The sequence below is a fragment of the Anopheles coustani genome, chromosome 3, assembly GCF_943734705.1.
Source record: "Anopheles coustani chromosome 3, idAnoCousDA_361_x.2, whole genome shotgun sequence".
In the NCBI taxonomy this organism is placed as follows: domain Eukaryota; kingdom Metazoa; phylum Arthropoda; class Insecta; order Diptera; family Culicidae; genus Anopheles; species Anopheles coustani.
In genome coordinates, this window is record NC_071288.1 from 13,679,132 (window position 1) to 13,704,602 (window position 25,471).

Genomic DNA, 25,471 nt, shown 5'->3' on the forward strand with positions numbered 1-25,471 from the left:
TTTTCGGCTCGAGATTGATGAGGTGCCTTCCGTTGGGCTTCTATAGTTAATATCCGCGGCGCAACACAAGCACCGATCGTTACAGTTATTTCATCGTGTATACATACTGTTTCATTCAAATATAATAGTTCACTATTCTATCCTCTCTGATCCTTCAGCTTCTAAACATAAAAATATATATTCTAGTGCGCGTCTCCGTTTGGTAATTGGAAATGTTTGATCTTACGTTTAATCGACCACACGGGGTTTGCTTTTCCCGGTGGACAATAAATATAGGTAAGGCGTAGTAATAATGCATTCGGGTATGGAAGCACAGAAAGAGAAAATATATTAATGAGTTCGTAGCGCAAAAAGTGGGACATGCTAAATATTCATAAACCCTACAAAAGCTAACTCGTGTTAACGAAACTACTACTGGCTGGAATCTCTATCTATGATACGTCACAAATATAATACTTGGTATGTAAGGTCACGATTGCGGTACGGAAAAGATCAAAAGATAAATTCATCTGGTTGAATGATGTTTCGAAATTTCATTCTTATAGTCGTTAGAGGTGAGTTATATATACAACGACCCTCGCAAAAAACTTCTATCAAAAATGTAATAATGGTTCTTATTGCCTTCTTCCTATCTCTCTACTACTATTTCGTCGGAGTCGGTGTCAGTGGCAACGGTGGCGCCGTGTCGAGCGGGGAAGTGAGCGTTGGAAATTCTGCCACTAGACTTTGGTTGGAGTTGAGCTGGGAACACTTTTCGACAAACTTGGCCTCATCCTCGGTGCACTCGCCGCTGGCCAGTGGTGTCGTGAGGTGGCTCCGGTAGGCAAAGTGTAGCTCCCGCTCGGAATCGGCCCCATCTACGTCTGCGTCCTCTTCCTCTTCCTCCTCGGCGTGATAGATTTCCGTCGCGTAGATATCGTAGCCGTAGGTGTCGAGGAATTGGCCCTCGTCGAGCGGCTCAACTAGCTCCATATTCGCGCCCATATGGTTTAGCCCCTGGCAGAAGTCATCATCGATGTAGAGGTCTTCAGTTGATTTCTAAAAAAGGGTGATCGACGAGCAGAGATATGGGTAAGATTAATTAAAATTTCGTAAGATGCATTCCATTCATTAAATGTTTTCAATTGAAAAATAAGGTCCTTGATTCACGAAAATGGTACCAAAAATCATTTCTTGGAGATGCCGGGTATCGATCCCGGTACCTCTCACATGCTAAGCGAGCGCTCTACCATTTGAGCTACACCCCCTTGTTATGTATAAAACCGTTGTGTTGCGTTCAAAAGCAATCAACTGACCTACATTTGCAGGTCCATTGGAAATGCCTCAACATAGACCGAGTGACTTAACTTGGCAGTGCGAGTGCGACAAGCATTTTAAAATCCTTTCACTTTCCACTGGCGACCAACGAGCAATGTGTTATCCCTCCACAAAGAGTCGAATGAACCGCATTACGATCGAGATCACGCCCCAAGCATTGGTTCATTCCGTGTCGCTGGACGATTTAGGAAAAGGTGGGGTTAGCTGCATCCGCTTTGCCCAGGAGTCGCCTAAACAACTGTAGCTTTTATCTCGTGCAGGTAATGATGTTTTATGGTTCATTTCAGTTAAACAAAACGTGTTGGTCCTACAATAATTAAATATTATTAATTAAGTAAATTAAATTACACCAAATATTAAAACAAATATTTTAAGAAATATAAATCAACATTTAATGATTATAATTAATTTTTCCTGCTTATGATGTACTGTTTGAAACCGTCCAAATTCATTTAAGGAGAATATTTCAAATGAGGCTATGATCAGTTTTCTTTTGCTCAATTAAAATAAAAATGCAAAATGGCTCAAACAAGATTTCAAGATATAGCAAAATGTATATAGCTTAAAAATAGAGCTACTAGGGCAAACATTTGTTAACTGTCCGGTCATTTTGCACATTCTTTTCAAATCTGATAGAAAAAATGAATTTTTGAATGAAACTACGAAGTACTATAATGTGACCTCTTTACAGAAACTGTTTGTTAAGCCTTGCCCTCACAGAGAATCTGCTGTGTTTAAATGTTATCAACTGAATTCAACAAAGTTACAGTTGAAAATCTACAAATCATCTCACCTGGAATGGAGTCATTGCGTGAAAACGACCGGCCAGGGTGCTAGCGGACGTCGGTGTCATCGGGGGCTCGAACAGGGACGCGACGCTCTCCCGTGGGAAGGTCATGTCGCCAAAAGCGGCCGCCATACCGATGCGGCTTCCGGCGGGTACTGCATAAAAAACGGAATGGAAAACGATCGTGATGCCGATGGAGTGCGATTAAGCGCCAGTCGAACAACCTACCATTAAAACTTTCTGCCGGTATCATCGAATTGCCACAGTTGCAGCACACGAACCGATCCGCTCGACCAGCGGCCGTTAGTTGACCGGGTTGTCCGGAATTGGATGCCACGAGGTTCACGGGGGTTTGGGCCCGTGCGACTTGGGTCGATCCGTCTGCACCACTCTTCTGTCCCGGGTCGTCTACTGCCGGTGCGATCAGTCTTAGCTTCGAAAAAGCACGCAGAAGCTCGTTGCCACAAGAGTGCCTCACACCACCCGGGCAGGAAGGGGCAGATCCGGTTGGCGTGATGCACCCGGATGACGGTAGCTCCAGATCTTCCAGGTTGGCCGAGTTAGGCCGTGACGATGCCGGACTAATGTCCGAAGCACGGCGCGATATTTTACGCATGTTCACCGTGACTCGGGTGGTAAGTTTCTTTTTGCGAGCACTTCCCAACGGAACCGAGCTGCCAGCTGCTGCTGCTGCTACTCCTGTTCCACTGGCTCCAACTGGAAACGATTCGGCAATCGGAACGGATAGATCGGTGGTCGAGACAATACTCTCCCGGTATACCGTCTGCTGATGATGGATGGCCACACTGCTGTTGGTCGTGCCAGAATTAAGAGCCTTTCTGCGTAGATACAGCTGCGAGTTCGGCGCAAACCCTGTCGGCACAGTGGCGGCAACTTGTGCCGGTGTTGGCGTACTTTCCTTAATTTCGGCCTTCGTAGAAACTGGTGCCTCCCTGGGCTTTGACTGATGGCTTCCAAGCAGCACGTTCAGATGCGTTACCGCAAAATTTGGCGAATCCACGCTCGATGTCTTGTTCGATGGAGACGGTGGAGGGGCTGAGATAGGAACGGGTAACGTTGACACAACATCCTTTCGTTGCTCGGGCGCTTCCGATGCTTCCTTCGCCTCGGCCGCGTCTTCCGCCTCGAGTGTCTTTTCCAACTCGAGCACCTTCGTCGGTACAAGCAGATTTTCTTCCACAACCAGCGAACCATCAGGTAGGTTCCGGGCACCTCCGGTGGATGGTTTCCGTCCGGAACCCTCCGTTTTCCTCGCTGGGCTGTAATCGAAGCCCGTTTTCTCGAACGTCGTTTCAATCTTTTTGATCGCATCCCGAACCGATGTCAGGTGCGCCGTCACAATGCTCAGGGAGTCATCCAAGGGAGTGGCAGTTTGTTCGGTTTCAAGTTTTTCTTCTCCTTCGTGTCCTTCCTGCTGTTCCGACTCTTCCTCCTCACCGGGCAACCGAAGACGACTTCGTTCGCATATGATTTTCTCCTTCTTCCATAGACTCTCAAACATTCCGTTAGCTACGCCGGGTGATTTCTCGCTCGAAGGGACAGAAGGTTGGAGCTGCGGACTGTTTTTCTGAACCACCACCGTGGTTCTGGGAGCCTCGGGAGAGCGTATAATGTTCACGCTGATGTTGATGCGCTTCGGTTTGATATCCTGCAGCGAGACGGAGCTGTTGAGGTTCGTCGAAGTGAGGAACGAACCGCTTCGGGTCGCCAAACCAGCATTGAAGAACGACTTGCTGCGACAGTCTTCCGGTGTCATCGGTAGCGATTCGTCATTGGCCATTCTTAGCTTCTGATCGGAAAGCCACGCGTGCTTGCGTATCTTATTCTTGCGCGCGATCGGTGTATCCGGGAGGGTGAAGTCGCCGATCGTGAAGCGGAAAGAGTTGTTCAACTTTGGCGTGCCCGTACGTCGTCGCGTTCCCGGCGAACTGTCGCAAGACTTCGAAGGATGGTCGTGGGGAACGGGAGTGTGCATTTCGTCCGTATCACTACTCGGACGTACAGTTGCCAGCTCTCGCCTATGAGCGCCCTCGGAAGGTTCAACTGATCGCTTCTCTTCAAAATGTTTGTCCAACTCAGGGTGCTCTACAGATTTCGCCAATTTCTCCAGACTCCCCTTGGTAGTCGCTTCCGGTTCCTCTTGTCCGTCTATTTCGATGAAACTTTTGTTCAACTGATCAACCACCTCAAACAGTTCTTTGGCAGCCTTCTTACTGGCCCGCGGCGGTTTCTTGTGTTTCTTTACCGTGCTGGTTCGATCGTAAGCCACCTGCTTGGACGACGATTTGGGCGACAGGAACTTGTTGTTGAAGTCAAAGATCGTCTGATAGATTGCCGAGTTGGACAGGCTGAAGCTGGAACTGAGCGGTGACTTTTTGTCCGAAGGCAGCAGCACATTCTTACCCACCCTGGGTGGGCGCTGAGGCAGCGGACTCCTGCGTTCCGTCGTGGGAAGAGTACGTGGCTCCGGTTCCTCTCCGATCAACGCTTTCGTGCGATTCAATTTACGTGCCGGTTTCTTCGGTCTCGGCTGCTCCCCTGCAGTCTTGGTGGTCTTCGCCAGATCCGATTCTTCGGTGTGGAAGTAAATTTTGTCCGTCTTTTCAACGTGTGCCCCTTGCTTACGTACGTCATTTAGTTCGTTCTTGAGCCGCACCTCAGACGAGTTGGTCTGTTCCTCGTAATCCTCCGCCAGCCAGTCGTGGGCACCGTGCTTCTCCATGCCCAACTCCAGCAGCAGACAGTCCAGAAGATCAACGACATTGTCCATGCTCATTTTGCGGTTCCCCAGATCGCCCAATCCACCCTCAAAAATCTGCCGGAAGCGTTCGCAACGCTCCTTCTCAAACATCGGCAACGGTAGATCGGTGGAAGTGTGCAGCTTTTCCAGCTCGGCCCGGTTGTACACCACGAACGGCACGTACCCGTTCAGGATTTCCCACAGCAACAGTGCGATCGAGTACACATCGGTGCTCTTGCTGGGATAGACGAAGCTCGATTTCGGCACGAGCAGCTCCGGTGCAACGTAGTAGAACAGGGAGAACCGCTCTCGGTACTCCTTGCAGTAGGGTAGGAAGCGACTGGCACGGCAATCGTACTCGGACCCTTCAGAACCGAGCGACGCAAACGCGGGGTACGGTTTCGAACGGTTCTCGCACATTTCCTTCGACAGCTTGCGGTACTTATCGCGCAGAAACTGCTCATCATTCTTGATCAACCGGGCGTACGTGGTGATCTTCTTCAGCTCGTCGTTCTGCGACGAGGTCATCGAGTTGCGCGACGAAGAGGTGCTTCCGTATCGGCTCTCGATCTCACGCCGCACCTCATCCGACGCGGCGTCCGTCGTGAGCTCGAACGACGTTAACTTGACCGCGTACGGATAGCGGCGCATCAGGATGCATCCACTGGAGATGTTCGAGTGGACGTAACCACACTGCTGCAGGTAGCAGACGGCGGACGAAATCTGCTGGACGACGGTTATCGCGTGAATCAGTGATAGTCGTTTGTTCTAAAAAGGAAAAAGAAAATTAGCCAAACTTGTCCTTTGTCTTAAAAATCAACCACAACACCACGTCTTACCATCTTGTGAATGTAATCGAAAAGTGTAAAATCGAACGGTTCCATAAGCAAAGTCGCTTGGTTTAGCGCCCCATCGTACGCCACGGCCATCAGCGTTGCCATCGTCGGGTGGCGTACCTGAGACAGCACCTCAAAGTCCCGTCGGCAGGCTTCCTCGGCAAAGTACAAACTACGTTCCATGTTCAGCGAGTACTTCCGCAGCGTTACCGCCGCCCCACGGAACAATCCACAGGAAAACTCGAGTGGACTGCCAAACGCACTGCGCAAGCCTCCGACACGATAGCGCACCTCGTTCGGGTAGCACGTCGGTAGGCTCGTGCCCACCGTGCGCCGGAAGCACTCCAGCAGGTTCCGCTCGCTGTAGCGCGTTTGGAGAAAGTCGTCCGACATCTGAATGCTCTTGCTCCACTTCTGAAGTGAATCCAGCTCGAGCAGGATGTCCTGCGGGTCCTCCTGCAGCGCCAGCTGCGCCAGCTGGACATCGATCTCCTGCTGTCGGCTCTGCAGCAGCCGATCTTCCCGCTCGAGCTCCTCGTCGACGTCCTTCAGGGTGCTACCGTTGGATCGATCCAGATCCGTCACCATGCGACCCGAGCGACCCTTCAGCACGCTGATCGGTTCGGTGATGATGCTGGTCGAGTCATCCTGCAGCGCGGTACACTGCAGGAACTGGAAGTTATCGTTGACCAGCTGCTCGCAGTTCCGTATCTCCGCCAGTGTGTCCTGACCGGGAGCTTGCTGCTGCGGGGAATGCTGGACCACATCCAAAACGTTTGCTTCGCTCGCTGTCGTGTCGGCATGATCGCTGAACGGCAGTGCGTAGTCGACCAGATCCCCGTGCTTGTTCACGACCGTCTGATAGGAGAGGGATTTGTGCTGCTGCTGTTTCGTATCCTCCGCCCTACCCTTCGGCACCATCGTACCCCGGTAGGCTCTGGAGGAGATGACGTGCTCGTCGTAGACGGACGAGGAGTTCAGCTCGTACTTCCGGTACGATCCGGTCAGCGGCGAATCGGAATCACTATACTTTCGCTGCTTCGTCGGACAGCTGGAAGAAACCGGAGCGACGCTCATCGCTCCCGCCGGTGGCGCCGGAGCAGGTTTATCCTTGAACGCTCGTGGGCGTGTCTTAAGATTGTTCTGCTTCTTCGGTGTACCGTCGGAGTAGGGGCTCGAGTTGGCCTTGTAGAACAGCCGCGGTGGGCTCTGCACGACGTACGAGTCCCCGAACGTGCCGTCGAACTGATGTGCCTCAAACTCAGCCACCTCGTTCTCGTAGATTGTGTTGTTCGGCTTGGGAACGGCCTTCGGCTGCTTGTGCGTTCGTTCCGCCCGGTCGGTACCGAGAGTGACGGGAAGAGAGTGGCGCATCAAGTCGGTCGGGTTGGAGTGATTCTTCTCCACCGCTCCCAGCCCGTTGTTCCACTGGCCGGTGACGTTTTGCGTGGACACGTCCACGGGAATGCGGTTAATGTTGCGGTAGAACTCGACCGAGCGTTTCGGTTTTTTCGGGGGACCGTCCGCCTGCAGAGGGGAAGCAGTTCCGGCTGATGGTCCGGCGACCCGATGGTGGCGAGCGTATCGGGGAGACTTTGGGACTTCGAAACGGGTCGTGCTGCGGCTTAGTAGCTTCCGCTCACTGCGTGCCACCTCCACGTCGGAGCTGAAGTCATCCTCGAGGTCACTGTCGTCGCCGGACGATTCTTCCTTGATGGGACCGTGGGCCAGCGAGATGCGGGGCTGGAAGGTGCTCGACTCTTTCGTCGAGTCGCTGTGCGGAAGTTGATCACCCGGAACGATGTCACTGTTGCGCTGCTGGGCTCGCCAATCGTTGAACTTTGCCAGTGCCTCCCGATAGGCCACATCCTGGTCTTGGCCAATCGTTGGTGGTGCACTGTCGCGCCTTCGGTGGCGTTTGTCTCTGTTCGGATGATGAAAAGGATAAATATCTATAAATATAAAATCTCTAACTAGTGTCCCACCCGAAAGAACTCTTCCGAACGAACCAATGTCCGGAACGTTGCGAAACAAACTGACACAGTTTCACTCGCAACCAGCACTTTGTTGTCTCTCTTTCGGTTCGTTCCCTTCAGCCAACTTTCGTCAGGTACAGTTTAGTACCTTTTAGGTACTAATTTCCCAGTTCCTGCTAAACCCTTCCCGCGATCGGCCGTCCGATTCAGCGTATGCAAAAATCTGCCCGCAAACTGACATGTGAAGACGAACGAAAAGCAGGACAAGTGTTCGCATAAATTGTTTCTCCTCCTGCGTTTCCATTCCAACGTAAACGACCACAAAGTCCCTCACACACCACCACCGTTCGTCCCTGGACCCTAGCTTTGCATTCGTATCGGTGCGATAATGTTCCCTCTTGTCTGTGCTTATTAAATTATACTGGCCATGTGAGAAAGCCGAACTCTGCACTGGCCGGAGGCTAACAGGGCGGACGGATTCGCCAGCCGTAACCGGTGACCGGTGAAGTCCACGTTCTGTTGGTCTGCCTTTTGCTTGTGTCAAGAGAAGGAGATGAAGTCGGTAACGGCGGGTCTTGCCATGGGTGAGGTCAGGCACACCTAACCGGGCCTTCGCAGGTGACTCGTCTTGCTTTTTTTTTGTGGTCAGCGGAGATGTGGAAACGGGTGGGACGAAAAGAACCACATCGAACCAAACGTGGTTTCATGAAGCACAGATTTCACACTTTCCATCGTGATCCCGACGGCGGAGTGGCCGCTGGAAAGTGTTGCCGTTGGATGTGCTGGGCGGAAAAAAGTGCCCACACTGGCGCAAGATGACCCGGTTGGGTACAGATTGGCCACGGACGGGAACGCCAGTCTACAAAAATCAAGCCACGAATCAAGGCAGAACAAATATACCGTGCGGAAGAAAACGGTCGTCAACGCTGTTTTCCAACGTTCACTGTTACATTTATTACAGCAGGGCGGAGTAAATGTGTCGCGTCGCTGTGACTGCGTAATTTGTTATTCGCTGCTTCGGATTTTAATTCCATAAAAACAGTCCCGCCGACATTAGCTGCATTTCACGGCGAAACCGAACCGCAGGGATAGTTGCTTTCAGTCAGCATTTTATCGTTTGTTCAAGCCGATCATTGCCGATCGATTTGGTCCGGTTAAATTGCGATCAACCTCAAATCATTGGTGATTAAACGGAGTCGAAATAAAATTGTTGCTTTTCCAACAAATAAGGTGACTTTTTCACCGTTTTTTCTCCGATATTGCGTCTTATAAATCTGAATAAAATTGAAAACAATGAAAAATTGTATAAATGATAATTTTTCAGCGAGAAAAAAGAAATTCATACGTCCAGAAAACCAATTGAATATTCCATTCGTACAACCGAAACAACATGAATAAAATATGTCCGCAGCGCAATTGCAAACCAAACAAAACGAATTCAACAAACAAGGAAAAAAAACATATGGAAGCGAAAAGTACATTTCATACATCATCTTATCCTGCATCTTTCCATCTCGTGCTCGTGCGTGTTTATGGGCGTGCTTTCCTTTCCTAGCTGCCATTCGCATGAAATTGTTTCCACGATATCGGAAGTAATCGATTTCAAATCACGTTTACTTTGCATCATCCCCGTAACGAGTGGAAAGACAGTGTGTGGCAAAAGATCAGAAAAATATACCCTAAAAGAAAAGCCCGACCCAATCGAATGATCGATTTACTTTTCTCAAATCGATTCGGGTGTAGCAATTGCGCAAGCTGCCAAAGCAAAGCTTAGCAAAGCGCAGCTGCAACAATTCCATCAGTCCATAAAATCACGCAATATGGCAACGCTAGTCGGCAAAACTCTTTTCTGGGCAAATAAAAACTGATGGCCACACTTGTTAAATGAAAATTTACACATGATCAAATGTTTCTAAACCCTGTTTGTTTAGATGACAAATATAATACAGATATTATTTCATGCCCAATTCAAACATTACAGAGGAATAATTATGATAATTTAGATAATGAGAAATGTGATATGAAAGTTTGTAAAATTCAAGACGAAACGGGTATGATTGTATGAAATAATTTAATACGAGAACATTTACAGGAAACAATTAATGCAGGCATTTGTATAACTGAATAACTATACCTAGTAAAAATAACACCGACACATGACTTTTGAATATCTAACAGTATCTTCAAGATTGTAAACCCTTTTTTTCATTTTTATGTTTGCCTTTTGACTTAAGGGATAGCAAATTTGTAATAAAATTACTACTTTTTTTTAATATCGGACAAGAAATTCCCCCATTTGGATGCTGCATCAGAATGCACTATCGATTGTGGAACCTCCGGCGGAAAAATCGCCGTTGACGTGCTTAGTTTTCACGCCCTCATTGGTAAATAAATGCGGCACACGGAACCGAACACGAAGCGGTCATCCAGACTGAATAATCCGAGCTGCCCAAAAACCTTCCTTCCCTTCTGCCTCAGACATACGTTGGCCCGGAATCGGTGCCGTTTTCCACCGGAGGGAGGGTAAGAAAGTAAGGCGATTTTAAAAGTGACCCATGTTCGCACACATGATCGCTCGCCCTTTCTCTGCCTGCTCCGTCGCTTCCAACCGGCTAATGAATTGCAGCGATTTTCATGGTTTTCACTTTTCACACTGCGTCGTTTTCATCATCTGGCTCCCGAGACAGGCTCGGGCGAAGAAAAACAACAAAATAACAAATGGCGTGGAAAGGGTGGTGTTGGTTTTTCGCTTCGTTCCTTTTCCTGCAGCACCGATGTGACGGGAAGGTATCCAAACATTTATCTTTAAATGATTGTTGCAGTTTTTCCTCCGCCTGTTTTTCTTTCCTTTTAATTTTCCACTAATACCTTCTCCCTCTTCCCACCTTCACGGTCAACCCCCGGTGTCGGTTTCCATCCAGCCCAGTCGGTCTCAGTGATAACAGCGCGAAAATGCGCCGGTAAAAGTTGGCACCCCCGATATGGGTGAGGGATTTAGTGGCCGCAGCGGACTATGACGGAGCAGTAAATTCACTTTGGCAGGTAGTTTTGTTGAGTTTATACCTAACCGAGCGTGATGGACACAATGTCAAGGGGGTTCCACCAGCTGATAGTAATTTATAATTCGTCGGACGGCAGCCTCACCTGGAAGCGATCGCTTTGGAATTAATGTAAACGATATGATAGAAATTTCACTTCACCTCACAGATTGTCGAGCACTGTCGGTTGAAGTTTGGTGAGAGTGGAAAAGTCAAAGAGGAAAAGTGATTGAAATTGAAACATCCAGCATTGTAGATCAATGGGAAATTTTCTACGAGACGACGCTGTAGAAAATTCAGTATGTTTTATTCATTGTACAAATAATTATTTCTAGTGAAAACCAAACATACACAAAGGCAACGAAAAAATGTATGTATTGTATGAGTATGTTATAAAATTTAGTCTGTACGTATGTATTCAGATTCTAAAATGATGGCATGCAGCGATAATCTTCCAATTAATCCTGAGTGATTAATCAACGCCTATTTTAATTGAGAAGATCAGGATTGTTTTAATGAAAACTAGCCTTCATGAAATATGCATAAGAATGTTCAAAATCTCAACATCATCTTAAGCCAACTAACATGTGTTGTAGTTAAAAAGTCCAGAAAGCAACACAAACCGTTATTAACATGTCCGAGAGAAATTAAGATTGACCCCGTTTTTCAAACACCAAAGGCAGCACTTTTCGAGATTAAAATCTGAACCCACAAGCGCATTCTTCCACTCCACTCCCGATCGGAAATTGGACCCGGTACCGCTTGTGCGTGTCCCGAGTGTGTCAAGAAGATAAAGATGCATCTCGAGGCGGGAAAATGACGGTCACAACAATGGTGTGACGATTACAATCTTAACAACCACCCCGTCGTCGGATTCGACGGACAATGAAGTTCGTGGTGAGGAAGGTATGAAAAATAAATTTAAAAATACAACCCCAACTTACCGTGGACAGTGTAAGTGGACAGATAAACGATGTCCAAAACTCCGACACCGAAGGGGGTCCGGAGTGGAGTAGATTTAATTTAACTTTTCATTTCATCGGTCGGAGCTGTTTCGAGTGTCCGGTTAATTTAGTACCTGCGAAGGTTATTCGGGCCCCTTCAGTGGGTCTTTTTAGTACACTTGACATTGCTTCCGGTAAGTTAAAACATAAAAAAGTGAGAGGAAGATGCAGCCCAGGTGGAGTAGCAACCAGTCACTTTTCAGCATTGACTACAATAGGACCGTTATCGGGAGGAACCGGTCCCGAAACCACATAAATGACTATAATTTTGGAAAACTCATCGAAAGTGACAGTTGCATGGAAGTAGATAATTTGTTAATCTCTTAATCGTCCTCCGTCAGACTCATAAAAAAAACAAACCACCCGATGAAAGCACTTTCGGTGACCGACCGATTAACCTTGGAAATGCGTTTTTAAACATCACGGTCAAGCACGTTGTAAAGCCGGGAAATCTGGCTTACAATTATCGATGCAATTCAATGTTGCACATGAAAGCAAATCAGCTGTACAAAAGTTAGTAAGGCTCAAGTACAGTTTTCACTTTTCACTATACATTTTGACTTCAAACTACAAGCAAAGCAAAAGGGGGCAAACCAGAGAAAGCGTTCCCCAAGCGTGTGTTAAAACGATTTTTGATACTCCCAAAAATCCCATCGATCACAAAAAGCGCATTTGACACGACATTATGAATCGGCATTGATTAATTTCGAATTCATTCATTCAATTTTTCCGGCTCACATCGTGCCGCTGCTTTTCTGGGCAAAGAAAGTGCAAGCGAATGGGATCACGAAATGTCGGAAAAGATGGGACAGCTTTTGAAACGAAGCTGTAAAATCATCACCCATCGTTTGTAGGACCGTTTTGAACAAACGGTGATTCTGGTGGTGAAAAATTGATGCAGGTTGAAAGAAAAATTCGTTCAAAGCTTTAAATCAAACCGAGCTTTCCTCGTCCTCGTCGTCGTCGTCGTCGTCGTCGTCAACTTTCGTGATCAACCCAAATAACAACAAGAAGTGCGCGCCGAAGCGGTTCCGCGAAAGCATGAACAATTAAAACAATCTAAAACCAACAAAAATTAGTCCTCGATTGGTCACCAGTGGAAGTTTTTTCCACCGTTTTTCTTCTTGCTGGTTATTATGACCAATGCTGCTGACCAAACGGAACTCGAGTTTTCTCGACTTTGTCTCGTTGTGCGAATGTCGGCCAACGGATGATTTATGGAGCAACTTTCCTGATACACCGTTGCTTTCTGCCGAATGTAGCGAGAGCAACAACAAAATTTCTATGCTAAAAAACACAGAGAAAAGTGTGTGAAGAAAAAATGGGAAAATTGAAACTGATCAACGCGTTGGTTTAATCCAGCGTATTGACAAGTATACATTTGGGAAACAAATGAAATCGGTGCTTAATTGGTCGAAAAACTTCACCGTTTGCGTTTCACGCTTGGCGCGATTGAACAAGAAAATTATACAACACGAAACAGCGCAAAAATCAACCTGCCAACAGAGAATTAAAACACGTCAAACAACGCGTCAGCCAAATGGAATTATCACATTTTACACTCATTAAGCATACGCTTGAACATGCAACGCATTAAAATGGAAGAGGAGAAGGACGAGGAGAAAGAGCAGAAGGAGGTGGAGGACGGGGAAAACTGTCAAATTACTGAAACAATAATTTAAAAAAAAAATGAAGAAAATCGCATGCTTGTTTCAAGCCCCCTATTTTGCGGACTGAAAGCGAGAAGAAATCGTTGTCGCCTCATGAGTCGACAGCATTATTTTTCCACCCTTTTTCTGACCGTTTGCGTGCGAGTTTTTCCGCCGCCCCCCGCGATGCCTCCCACTGGCGCGTGCATTTCGGTAAAGGCTTTGCTTTGGCTCCTATCGATTTAGTTTTCACTCACCACATTACGCAGCACATGCTGGTGGAGTCATGATTGGATTGAAAGGATCGGGATTTGTAAGGAACGTGTCCAGCGAACCATCGTGATTCATAATTCAAAAGCTATAGCAATGGACGGAACACGAGAAGATGTGAGAAAAGTTGCGCCCTTTTAGAAAAATGCACCAGCGTCACCGGGTATCGATGGTCTTTTGTGTTTGATTTTTCTTCCTGGAAAATGATCATTTTTTTCACTTCCAAGGTAATCAACACTGTTCCGGATTGAAGCAAATGATATTAATATACACGACATTATATTTTCACCAAGCACCCCACCATCATTTCCCATTCAATGATGTGATGAAGATACTTTCCTCAAGAAATATTGACAATGTAACTAGTTCAAGCTTTTCTCCACATCGCTTCCGAGAAAGTGTAACATTGAAACGAGTGACTGATGTTCTTACCCATCTTTGCGAGAACTTTCGACACATTTTTCCTACTGCCGCATGAAAACCCGTTAATTGGTTCCGAACTGAAAACATACCATCCAGTCGCGAGATACGCCGTTCCTCCCTGTGACCGTGGGATGGAAATTTAGATTGGCAAAAAGGTATCACACACATGCCGTTATCCCTCCGTAGGCCCATTTTCCCTATCGATGCGGAAACAATAGGAAACGGAGGAAAATTACCGCCACTAGAGTTATGTTATGCAGCAAAAGTGCAGCATTTTTCAGCGGTTCGAACTGTTTCCTTCCTGTACGCAGCAGGTTTCCGATCCGGAGGCTGCATTTTTTCGCTGTTTTCTCGTTTGAGATGATCGTACATCGTAGGTATTTCTATTCTTTTTGCGTCCACCAGCAAGCGAATAGACATTTCTTACGGAGGGTGGAACCCCGTGCGTGGCCCCATTTAGCGCTGAATAACAACACAAAACCGAAAGGTTCCACCCTCGTATGTAGTCTCTTGCGGCCACCGTTTGAAAAACAGCAGACCCCATCCTCGTAAACCGGCAGCTTTTACCTCATTTTCCTCAGTTCCCCAGCAATCAACGTCGTTTAACAATCGTTTTCGAAGTCCATAAAACAAAATCTAATCGGATCTGGGTACGCCGTTTTCTTTTCCCACCCGTCGTAGTGTTCCAGAAAGACGCGCTAGTAAGGTTGGTGGCGAGGAAAACCCACGCGGCAGCCAGCCTGGTACGTCCCGGGAAACGCCCTTTGACATCTGGCGGTACTCGGAAATGGAATGTCTCTGCGGTAGCGCGGCGGCTCCCAGTGTGGAAGGGTCAAATCGGCCAGATTCGCGCGTACAGATACACCCGCCCTTTTCGTGCCCGCTTTCCCACTGGCATTAACGTTTTTCGCGCGAGGTTGAGGTTGTTTTTCCTCCTCCTGCTCCGTCTCCTCCGAGCGTCTCCTACGCAGCTTCCGAAACAATTGCCATCGTCGGCCAATGGTTGACGGATGGACGGTGCCTGCTTTCGCTCGTATTTTCCACCCATCCGGACTACCCCTTGAGTAACGCGCCGCGGCGGGAAGTGCACCACCGGAAAGACGTCCACCAATGTGGCCACACTGGACAGCTACCGCTCGTTGGCATCTTGATTAATTAAAAACATGTTGAGCGCAAGGGAAACGTTGGGCAAGCGGTTCAGCCAAACAGAAAGAGGAAAGAAAACCATGCCAGATTCATTGCAGCATTGTAGCGACGATCGGTGAACCGGCAGCGTCCCAACAAACGTCTCAGTGAGCATCAAACCGTGCGCGGTTAGGACTTTGGTTGTTTGAATTCAGGCCACACAGCGCCCCATGTGCGTGTGCAAGTAATTTTCACCCGTCTGTACGAAGCTCAGCGTGCCGGAACACGGTACGTATGTATGTAGCGTACGTCGGGGTCTGTGGCCCTACTCCACCGGAAGTGTCTAACGAAGGTGACATTAAAAAATGGTTTTTGCTCGCGCTTTACTGATGTTGCTTTTTCATCGCAAATTTTCACCCAAACCCACACCTCCATCGTAGCTCTCTCTCTCTCTGATTGCTACTCATTTTGCTTTAGATGAATAAAGCCTCTGTGGTGGAAAAGTTCTCTAAGAGCGGAGTGACATCATCTACCGAATGGTGAAATTGTGTCTATTTTCGAGCGAAAGTTTGGTGGGTTCGTCGCTTATCGACTGGTCAAGTCTTTCGATTTATTTTGTCGCACAAGCTCCAAACTCGGTAGATTTTAATTTTTATTTAAAACAAGTTGAAAAATGGAAGAAAACAACTAAAACCAGATCGATCATATTAAAATAAATGACGTAATATTATCAAGTAAAAGGCTAGTAGGCGTAGTAATACTTCCAAACTTATTATTCCCCCATTTCATTCTAAACCGAAAAGATCGTTCGTGCTAATACTTTCACTTTAAGCTCATCACTTGAAAAGGTTAAACCACTTCGAGGTGAATTTAGAATAGGTCGTGCAGATTAGCACTTTCCACCATCATCCAAACACTGGCTAGGTTGGGTTTTATAGAGCATTGTGTGTGATTGAAAACGACGGCTCGGACAACCCACTAAATTATAGCTCCCCCGATAGCGCAAACCCGGATGATTTATGGTGTCATATGATCGCCGAATGGCCAACCTGCACATCATCATCATCTGTCCGTGCCATCTCTTCTTGCTGCCCATCTGCCAAAGGCACTACTATTTCACGGTGACCGATCTACGGCGTTGGCAAAAGGATGGCCAGTGATCTTTCTGGATCGATTCCGAGCCGCCCCTTTTGGTTCAATTTTCCCTTTTAAACTTTCGCTGCCCGCTGACCGGTAAAGGTTACGTGGTTTTCGAGATAAATAAAGTGAAATAAAATGCAAAACGGCGGATGAACGCGAATGCAGCGACACGCCTGACTGCACCGTGGGGGCAGGTAGAGGAAGAGAAGGGGAGATAATTTTTCACACTTTTCCACACGATCTGACCCTCGCCCGGACTGGTCGAGGCACATCGTTGCCGCTGTGGCTAGCTTTTTCCATCCTCCATGCATTCCCTCCGGCAGCAGTTTTCCGCGACTTGGGCTGCCTTGCCTTGGTGTCATCGTGAAATGTGAAATGAAATTGCATTTGACGTTGCGCCAAAGCGAAATAAAACAAAGCAAACGATGCAGCAGCAGCAGCAGCAGTGTGGCACCGAATGCAGAACACCCGTTTTCCTCGTACACAACTGCACGATTGCGCATCAGCACTTGTTGATGATGGCGAAATGGAAGATGGCACTCTCGGGTGGGGTTTTCTGCGAGGCGATCGCTGCCCCGCCGGTCGTATTGTTTGCTCGGTGGTAATTTGATCGAAAAATGGCTTTATTAGGCAAAACCTTCACACCGTTGCTTAACGAAACCCGCCTGAGTCTAACCAACAGGGGTGAGGTTATTAGAAACGTTATATGGCACACGAAGGGCGAGGACAATGCGCAGAGTTGTGTTGTTTATTACGAATTATTAAAATAATATATTGCCTCACCTGTAAACACTGCTTTTCAAGGTAGCCTTCCTTTACAAGCGAACAACCAGCCATTTAGTAATACAACTCTTCGATGTTTCGGAAGTTGTGCAAAATGCTGCTGCAGCAACATGACACTAATCCGAAACGGATACGACTATTGCTAAATTGCACACGAATTGTTATCACTTCATCAAATGTTCCGACTACCGATCAGTGGCATTAGACGAATCATTCACGCCGTACTGAAAACCACAAAGGTGCACAATTTTACTTGCCAAAAACCGCGCATCCGGACGCAAAACGATGCTTGCCGTTTGCCGAAGAAAAAACGACATAGCACACCGACACCCTAAAAACGCTTCGCTTCAGTGAACTAGATTTTCTGTTGTATTCGCATCCGATTGTCTTATTCCGCGAGGTCTTAAAAGTCAAGTCACCGTGTCGAATCCATAATGATCTGAACCGCCACCGGTTCGCGGTATGGATGTTTTTGCTGGCGCGGTATGGAACTTCCCGCTGGTTTGGACCCTGAAGACTTCTTGCGGCTCCTTGCGGATGACCTTACCGACCGAAGAAGTTCTAGAGTGGCTTCGAGGCGCTTTTTGCGTTGTACACCCCGTTTTACACGCGCAAATGATGAAGCTAATTGATGTCAGCCTGGAAGAAACGCTACCCGCACTCGCCGGAAAGGAGAGAATGGTTCTCGACGTTGGCCTGTTGGGTTGTAATTGAGGTGTTTGCGGTACGGACACAATCTCAGCGCCGTGGGCATCGGCCTAACTGTGCGCCGGGCAGTGCAGGTGTGGCGGAAGAAAGCGGTATTCGTCAGCGAACCGCAACTACGCGCAAGAAAAACGCACCGGAAGCCGGCAGGTCGTAAATCGTTCGCGGAATGTAGCCGAAGAGGAGTGCTGCGTCGAAGTGGTTTTCTGGGTACGCGCATCGGATCTGGGAAATTGTACAACATCGCACGGTGCCGCGAAGACAAAGGAGTCGAATACTCGATGAGAACGATGAGATGAGGAGGGAAGAAAAGCGATGGCCAAGGGCGGAAGTACGGTTCACAAAATTTTCGCCTCAAAACCTCGCGCCGCTCCCAGGCGCACTCAAGGGCTCAAGGCGGGGAAAAGGCGGGGAGCAAATGGAAAATGAATGTTTGGCCATTGCCATTCGTCAAGCGTAATGGTGTACGAAATGGAGAGGGTAGCACTGGCCTCTGCGTAATCGGATGCGCAACCGCAAAAACCGCAGCAGCACGGTGTTGCATCCTCCGGACAGCGCTGCAGTTGCATTTCCGGTAACAAATCTGAGCGCGAAGCATAAGTACGTCGAACAGGTGAGCAAAGTCTTCTCACTTTCGCACGCTATTTCGACTTGATTTAGGGGATCGCTGTGATGTGAAATTTGAGAAAAATTGCTCATAAAGGTTGCGTTACATGGGAAAGATGGGATTCGACGCAGCATCCTTTATAGGTGGTTTATTAAATAAGTTAATTTTCAAACCCTGATTTAAATAGCTTTCAAGTAGTATTATTGTAAACCAAAAATTTTCAGGAATTTAACATAATTAAAAATAAAATTACCTTAATGTGCATAATTGTTACTACAATAATTCAGACTGAAATAGATCTGTTTGTGCGAAGAGTTTATGTTATTCCATCTAAATAACAAATTATAAATCTCATTAATGTTCTACATATTGGGCGGGTTTTAAATTGTCTTAAATGTTAATCACACGAACAATTGATTCTCAAAATATTGAGCACAAACATCATTCTTGTATAACACCACCCCGGTAGTTTTCCCCCATCTAGTTATAACAAGTTTTTATTACAATTCTTCTCTTTCAAGATTTTGTTTACCAAATTTATTGTATTTAAAAACGTATATTTATCGTCTGAATACCTGATCATTGCAAAATTAAAACTCTCAATCGTAACAATGGTCCTTTTTAATATGTTTAGAATTTTTTTTCCGATATTGTTAGCTACTCTTTTGTACCTTGTTAGTGCTAAACAGAAGTAAATTTGTATACTGTTCTACAAATGATATTTATTACAAGGAGACCTCACGTGATAAGATAAGCTGTAACTGTAATACCATCCCTACTTTCCGAAGCAACATTTGTAGGTGAAACAGGTGGTGTTACAGACGCTAAAATGCACTTTTTTACACACGTTAAAATGCTTGCCTGAATATTTGGATTGAAATCAAATGGTTTTACAACTTGGTCAAAATCATTCAAAACTGAAGTTTAAAAAATTATTATTTTCCTTAACTCTTCGCATGCGTAGTACGTGAACGTAAATTACAATCCCCGTGAGCGATACAAAACACACTCGTGCCGAATAATGTCGCCGAAGGGTACATTGTCACACCTGTTATCCCTGCCATCCCCGTTCCGCGCTCCACGCCGAGATCGGCGATGCGTGACGCACACAAAAAAACCATAGAAACATGCGTAGAATTGGTTCAATTGGTCGTCGCATGGTCTGCCCAGTTTGCTGGGGGGTACGGACGACAGGTTTCAGCTCTCCGCACGAACGGTATACGCACATCAGGTATGCAACCTGCAAATGGTGTGTGTGAGTATGGGGGTGGCCCACGGCGATGGGTGGTAGAATGTTGTGGGCCATTTGTGTCCCCGGGACCCCGAGCCATAGAGAAGGGTTACGGTGCCTCCGCGGGGTAGTGCTCGAAGTCTGCACGGAACTTCCAACTGCGAACGGTACCGTATGCACCCATCCCGTGCAGGTAATCGCACCAGAACCATCTGCCACCCGCCGGAATAACCCACCCTTAGTCAACACCCTCTACCTGCATTTTTTTTATTAGATTCTTTGCCCCGTTAAGTGCAGGGGAGTGTAACGCGCCCGGGGAAATGACCCACCCAGTTTTCCACATTCCAGCTTAATGTCCACGATCGTTCTTGTATTTTTGTTATACTTCCCTAAGCCAACCCTTCCCAATCAACAATGGAAACCTGGCAGAAGGGGAGGCGCGGAAAAATTGCAAACAATTGCCAGCTCGAAGCTTGGCTACCAACCAATGTGCTACCGTTTTGGCGCAGCGACCTCGGATGGTGGAAGGTTTCTGTAACCTGCTACTTCCGGTGGCAGTTACATAGAGATACGTTCGATAAGCAGAAATAGAGCCGAAACGTTTAGAGAAATCTACGCCGTTCAATGTAATCTCTATTTATTTCAAGGATAGTTGAGCCCCAGTTCGAATTGTGAAATGACATTCGACATGCAATTGATACCGAATAGAACAGGTTACAGACGGAAGATATTAATCTGGTCGTGTCCAATGCGGTTATTCTTGTTAATGTGGAATTTATCAATAGAAATTTAGTTTGAATTCTTCTAAAACGTATTCCGTAAGCACGTAGCGATTTTCAAAAAATAAAAATGACTGATAAGATAGTACTGCTTCTTTCCTTCCAAAAATATTGGGAATAGGGGAGTAGAATCACTCGGAGCAGATACAATAAGTTTTGTGACGGTCGGAGAAGACATGAACAAATTTGTGAAACATATAGCAATCTAAAAGAAATCCATGTATTTTATGAACCATGAAATTTAATTTTGATCGTTTAAAAATGTTTTGTTATTCATTTTGGATTGACTAATATGAAGATGAATAAAACATCTCTGTGCTGACATTACATATGCAATAATTCTGATAATAAAATAACAAATGAAACTCTGATAACATGGTTTATAAATCAGACGTATAGCAACAAAGATATTTGAATCATCTAATTTTCGATCGTCGACTACCGCGTTTTCTAGCCGAACTGTTAAATAAATAAATTAAATTACAAATATAATATCCATTTTCCGGCACCCAACATTATCGTTGTACAAAGCGGTACAAGCCAATCAATCCGTTGGCTTGACCTTTACCATCCGTTCCATCGAACAATGCGACGAAAAACGAGTTCGGATTGGATCATTCCCGGGATGGGAAGAGAGCTCAAATGTCCCGTCCACCCGATCGAACCTCTCGCCAAAAGGTGTACGTGTGCAGCAGCATTTGGAGGTCAGTTTGAGCGGGCAAAACTTAACCGACCGGAAATTGATCGCTCGGCTACGTTCTTGCGAACGTACGAGCTGTTCTCACAGGTGCATTGAGTTGTAAATTCAACCCGTTGTTTGGGTTACTAAATTTCGGGCATGGCTCGGCCACCACTCCGTCATCCAGTGGGAAAACGTGGTGTGAAAAGATCGCACAGTGCTGCACAAGAGCGTGTAACGTAATCGCAACAATTACCGGCGAGTCCCACGCGGGATCGGAACGGAACCGAATCGGACCGGAATCGAAGACCAACAACAATCGGCATTCCGATCTCCGGGCCAAGTGGGGTGTGTGTGTAATTTGCGCGTTTAAAAATTCATTTTAAGAAAGGTTCTCCCCTGGTGGTGTTGGAGCTTTCATGCAGTTTGCAACCGACAAACTAAAATTAGACTCTCGAGACTGGTGCGGGGTTGAGGGGTTAGGGGAGCGAAAAGTATAAAATACCACCCAAACTAACCCGGAACAATAAATAATCTTGAGAGCGTGTGTGAAAAATCTCGTTCAGTGTCTTTTTCCGTTGCGTTCCTGGGCATTGAGGAAAACCCCCTGCCGGAACAATTGCGAATAAGCAGCAGAACGAAGAAGGAAACAAAAACGCCCCAAGAACCCCCCCTAAACATCCGCGCGCGTGAAAATTAAAGAACAAATCCTACGTTAATAGGAAAATTGCACCGAGCCGTCCGCCTTACCCGTCGGGCTTCGGACCTAACGGGCACCGGCTCCGAGAACAGATCATCCCGATCGTCCCGAGCTGAGAGTTCAAGCGCTCGAACGGTCCGGGAAAAGGTATTAATTGAAAAGCAACTGTTCTTCACTGAGGCGGATTGGCAGCTGGTACGGATAAAATATTAAATCAATAAACTCCCTTTCCGTGGCCGGATCGAACCGGATCGGAAGGGGCCGCAAAGTGGACTCGGGTTCATCACCGGCACAATCGATCGTACCGGACGGCACACTGTGAGCGAAAACGATCTTCCCCCATTTTCTTCTGCAACAACCGCCAACAGGCGTCTGGAAACACTTTGCCCAGCGGATCTGGAGGAACATGCCGGGCGAGTTCATTAATCATACCCCTTTAGAAGCTCTCTTCTTTGCCGGCATGTTCGTTTACGAAAGACAGACAAAAAAACGAGAGCATCTGGAGTGTATGGTGTAAAAGAATAGAAAATCACCGTTTGATTGATTCTTTTGGCCGATAGGTTGTCGTATTAATTCTGGAGCGATTTTGGTTTTCCCTAACGCACAATCTCGATCTACGAATATCTTCTGCCCGTGGAAAAAAGAAACTTTGAAATCACCCCGCAAATTCATGAAAAATGAAAAAAAAGCCCGGTACAATGGGAAAAGAATAGATAAACCTTGTTATGGTTTTCCGCTGCCCATAACATCCCGTTCCGTACCGGTAGTTTTGCAAACACACAAATCGTCACCGTCCATCACCCAACGGTGCCACCGAGCTCGGTGCATCACTCTCTGAGCGCCGGTGGTCACCGGCATGGAAAAGGCCCGTTTGGATATTTTCCACCCAGCGCACACTCGAAGGCAACCCGATTATTTGGCATTTGCAAAACCAACCGGCGCCAAATTGCAACGCCCCGCAATCCGGCCCATCGCGTACGAAACGCCGATTGAATCCATTTGACCAGTATTAGGGAAGAGGATCGCGGACCTCGCTCCAGTTCGTCTGTTCTGCGCAGGTTTCCCCATTCGACTCATTTACGGTATTTGTGCCACACTCTCCCAGAAGTGGACTGAAACGGGCGATATGCGGTTATCTGCTGCTGCTTATGCTGCTGCTCATAAATCATGGACCACCATAAAGAAAGCTAGAGCTATGCTTTTTAACGAGGGATGATTGCCTGTCTAATGCTCTCGATAGTCAATCAGCTTGAGAGGTCTCTTCGTGCAACCATTTCTTTTATCAAGGAAATTATTGATTTAGGCAAGGGATCAGTTGCATATGTATCACAGATCTGAGGGTTCAATATCATATCTTGGATTTTTTAAATTCTATTTTACTTACTATTTCGCAAGGATAGAAGGGTATAGAAGGAAAACTACAAAGTGATATATCGTGGAACACTTGTAGCTACTGCATGTCTGCTCATCCGTTAGCAGTTAACTTAAATAAATGATGGACGAAATTACAAATTTCAATTTTTTTTTGTACTTTAGGTAAGTTTCATCACTTTTTCTTAATTTTTTGCTTTTATATTTGTATTCAAAATAAAATTTAAAGAATCGTTTACAAGCTTACAAATCATATTTGAATCGTAAAGAATAGTACAGATACTCTATTATTATTCTAATTTAAGCCAGAAATCGAGGATGAAGTTTCTAATACTGCTTACCAAAAGAAATACATATAGAAGGTACGTTTAATACTCACTTTTTGATCCATCCAAGCAGGCCCATGATGATGGGACGTCTCTCCAGATAAAACACGTGCCACAGCCACACACGTGTTCCAGATGGGTTGATTTCGGTTTCGTCGACCGTCGGCGGGTAATCACCGGTTTCCGGCTTCGTCGTTCGCAGGGTTCACCAGACAAATATGGGTCACAGCACACGGGCCGCCGATTTTCTGCGCCCAATTCCGAAGGGCACTGGCTGGAGAGGAAATCACGATCGTACGCAAAAGATTTTTGGTCACAGCACAGGTTTTCTATTCGATTCAAGTTACTCGGTTTTCTGGCTGGCGTTGAACTTTGATGGTAGGTGTGTGGACGATTCAATAGACTTGTTGGAAATGTCTTAAGAAAAACACTTGAATGTTATATAGGCCACTACGATTAAGGGTAAATAGAAATTGGTAAACCTAGCGCGTTCACGGGAAATGAAAGGGAAAACATTTCAGACACATGCACCACATTCGCAAAAAAAACGACAAATCACAGCCTCCCACCTTAGTGGCTCTTTTATAAATGTCTCATAAGCAAATCCCTCCGACAAGAAAAACCAAAACCCGGCGACTTGAAACCAAAAGTAAAGTAATTGGTGTTTTTCTGCTACATCAACTCTGGCCTGAGACGGTTTTCTCTACGTCCCCGCCATCATCACCGCGTTATTATTGGATAATTGCAAAGCATTTTCTGTGCATTTTTCGGGATCCAGGTTGTTTTTTGTTTTGAGTTTTCGGTTCCACGACTCGAGCCAGCGCACACTCGCGGTGAAAATGAGCCGGAACAGCTTTCGGTTTTGCCCTAAAACGTTTCAGTTTCGGATGTTTTAAAAAGTGAATCATAATTGGTCCACCGTCATTCCATATCCCAGCATCCCCCTGCACCATCACCATACCATCAATCACACTGAGGTACACATGAACGGTACAAGCACACAAACACACAGATGGTTGCGAAATGCCCATAATTAACAAAAAGTCGAGCCAACATGCCGGGGCCAATGTAAATGCTGCAAACGGAATCGAATTCCGTTTTTCGAACGATGTGTGTTTCACTTCTTTTTCCTTATTTTCTTTGCTCACCGGGAAAATCGAGGAAAATGATGGAAAATCGGTGAAAACCCCTACCTTGCCCGCTGGTTGACTGCTAATAAGAATAAAATATCATAAATCGAACGAAATCGAACGCATAATCTCGTAACCGAAGTTCGATTGGAATGGCAGCTTCAAGAGGCTCGAGCGTGGAGGAACCGAAAACCGTGTGCTGATTGAATTGAATAATGGCCGTTCGAACGATCGGTGGAAGTCGTGTGTGCACGTATGACGAGATGATGATGATGATGGCGATGATGGTGATAATTAACCGGGAGGATTCACAGCTAATTTTAGCGAACTTCCGAATGCGTGGAGCCGGTTGGAGGGAATCTTGATCGCATAGATGTTGCGAGGGTTTTTGGGGGGGTATTGGCAAATTAGCAAATTTTGAATGGCTGCAAAATGGTACCGTCAGAATATTTGGACCACTTTTGTCACTGCGATACCGTCCGATGCCATTTCTGTTCGAACACTAGACGCCAGGGTACATAAAGAAAACGGATTCTAAATCTTACCAACACGCACTGAACTATAATAAAATGCCGGTTCCATTAAATTTTCAGGATCATCCTTGCAGTGGGAATGAATTGACGCTGAAGGTTCACCGACATAACACCAACCTTAAGAGCCGTTCGATGGATTGTACACTTTTTATTTTTCTGTAACTTCTATTTTACCACTGACGCAACGCACCCAACACTTTAACGTAGTGACTCGCACACCCGGTCAAAAGGGAAAAAGGGCCCGTACGAGCGCGCGTACATACTTCGTCGAACCCGTGTGATCTTGCCATCCACTGCAGAC

General features: G+C 46.5%; 1 protein-coding gene and 1 non-coding gene across 5 annotated transcripts; both read right to left on the reverse strand.

Annotated features, from left to right (window-relative positions):
• On the reverse strand, nt 1-25,302 carry LOC131271848 (uncharacterized). Of its 4 annotated transcripts, none has more exons than XM_058273407.1 (6): nt 25,288-25,302; nt 23,561-23,781; nt 5,705-7,625; nt 2,333-5,633; nt 2,111-2,259; nt 1-1,038 (listed from the first exon to the last, which is right to left on the reverse strand). In XM_058273407.1, the coding sequence occupies exons 2-6, from the start codon at nt 23,584-23,586 to the stop codon at nt 643-645; spliced, it is 5,793 nt and encodes a 1,930-aa protein (XP_058129390.1). In that variant the 5' UTR covers nt 23,587-23,781; nt 25,288-25,302; the 3' UTR covers nt 1-642. The 4 variants fall into 4 exon arrangements, with proteins under 4 accessions (XP_058129390.1, XP_058129391.1, XP_058129392.1 ...); XM_058273408.1 differs by lacking the exon at nt 25,288-25,302 and adding an exon at nt 25,183-25,249; XM_058273409.1 differs by lacking the exon at nt 25,288-25,302 and having other exon boundaries at nt 5,705-7,228; nt 7,268-7,625; nt 23,561-23,888.
• Nucleotides 1,175-1,247, reverse strand: Trnaa-agc (transfer RNA alanine (anticodon AGC)). The gene has a single exon. It is a non-coding gene; the product is annotated as a tRNA-Ala (tRNA).
• Nucleotides 25,303-25,471: the final 169 nt, after the last annotated feature.

Excerpts from the sequence above, each read along its gene's own strand:
- LOC131271848 (XM_058273407.1), bottom strand. The coding sequence starts at position 23,586 with ATGGGCCTGCTTGGATGGATCAAAAA. Across the intron at positions 7,626-23,560 it reads CTGCTTGGATGGATCAAAAA|AGACAAACGCCACCGAAGGC; the intron begins GTGAGTATTAAA and ends TCATCCGAACAG. Across the intron at positions 1,039-2,110 it reads ACGCAATGACTCCATTCCAG|AAATCAACTGAAGACCTCTA; the intron begins GTGAGATGATTT and ends ACCCTTTTTTAG.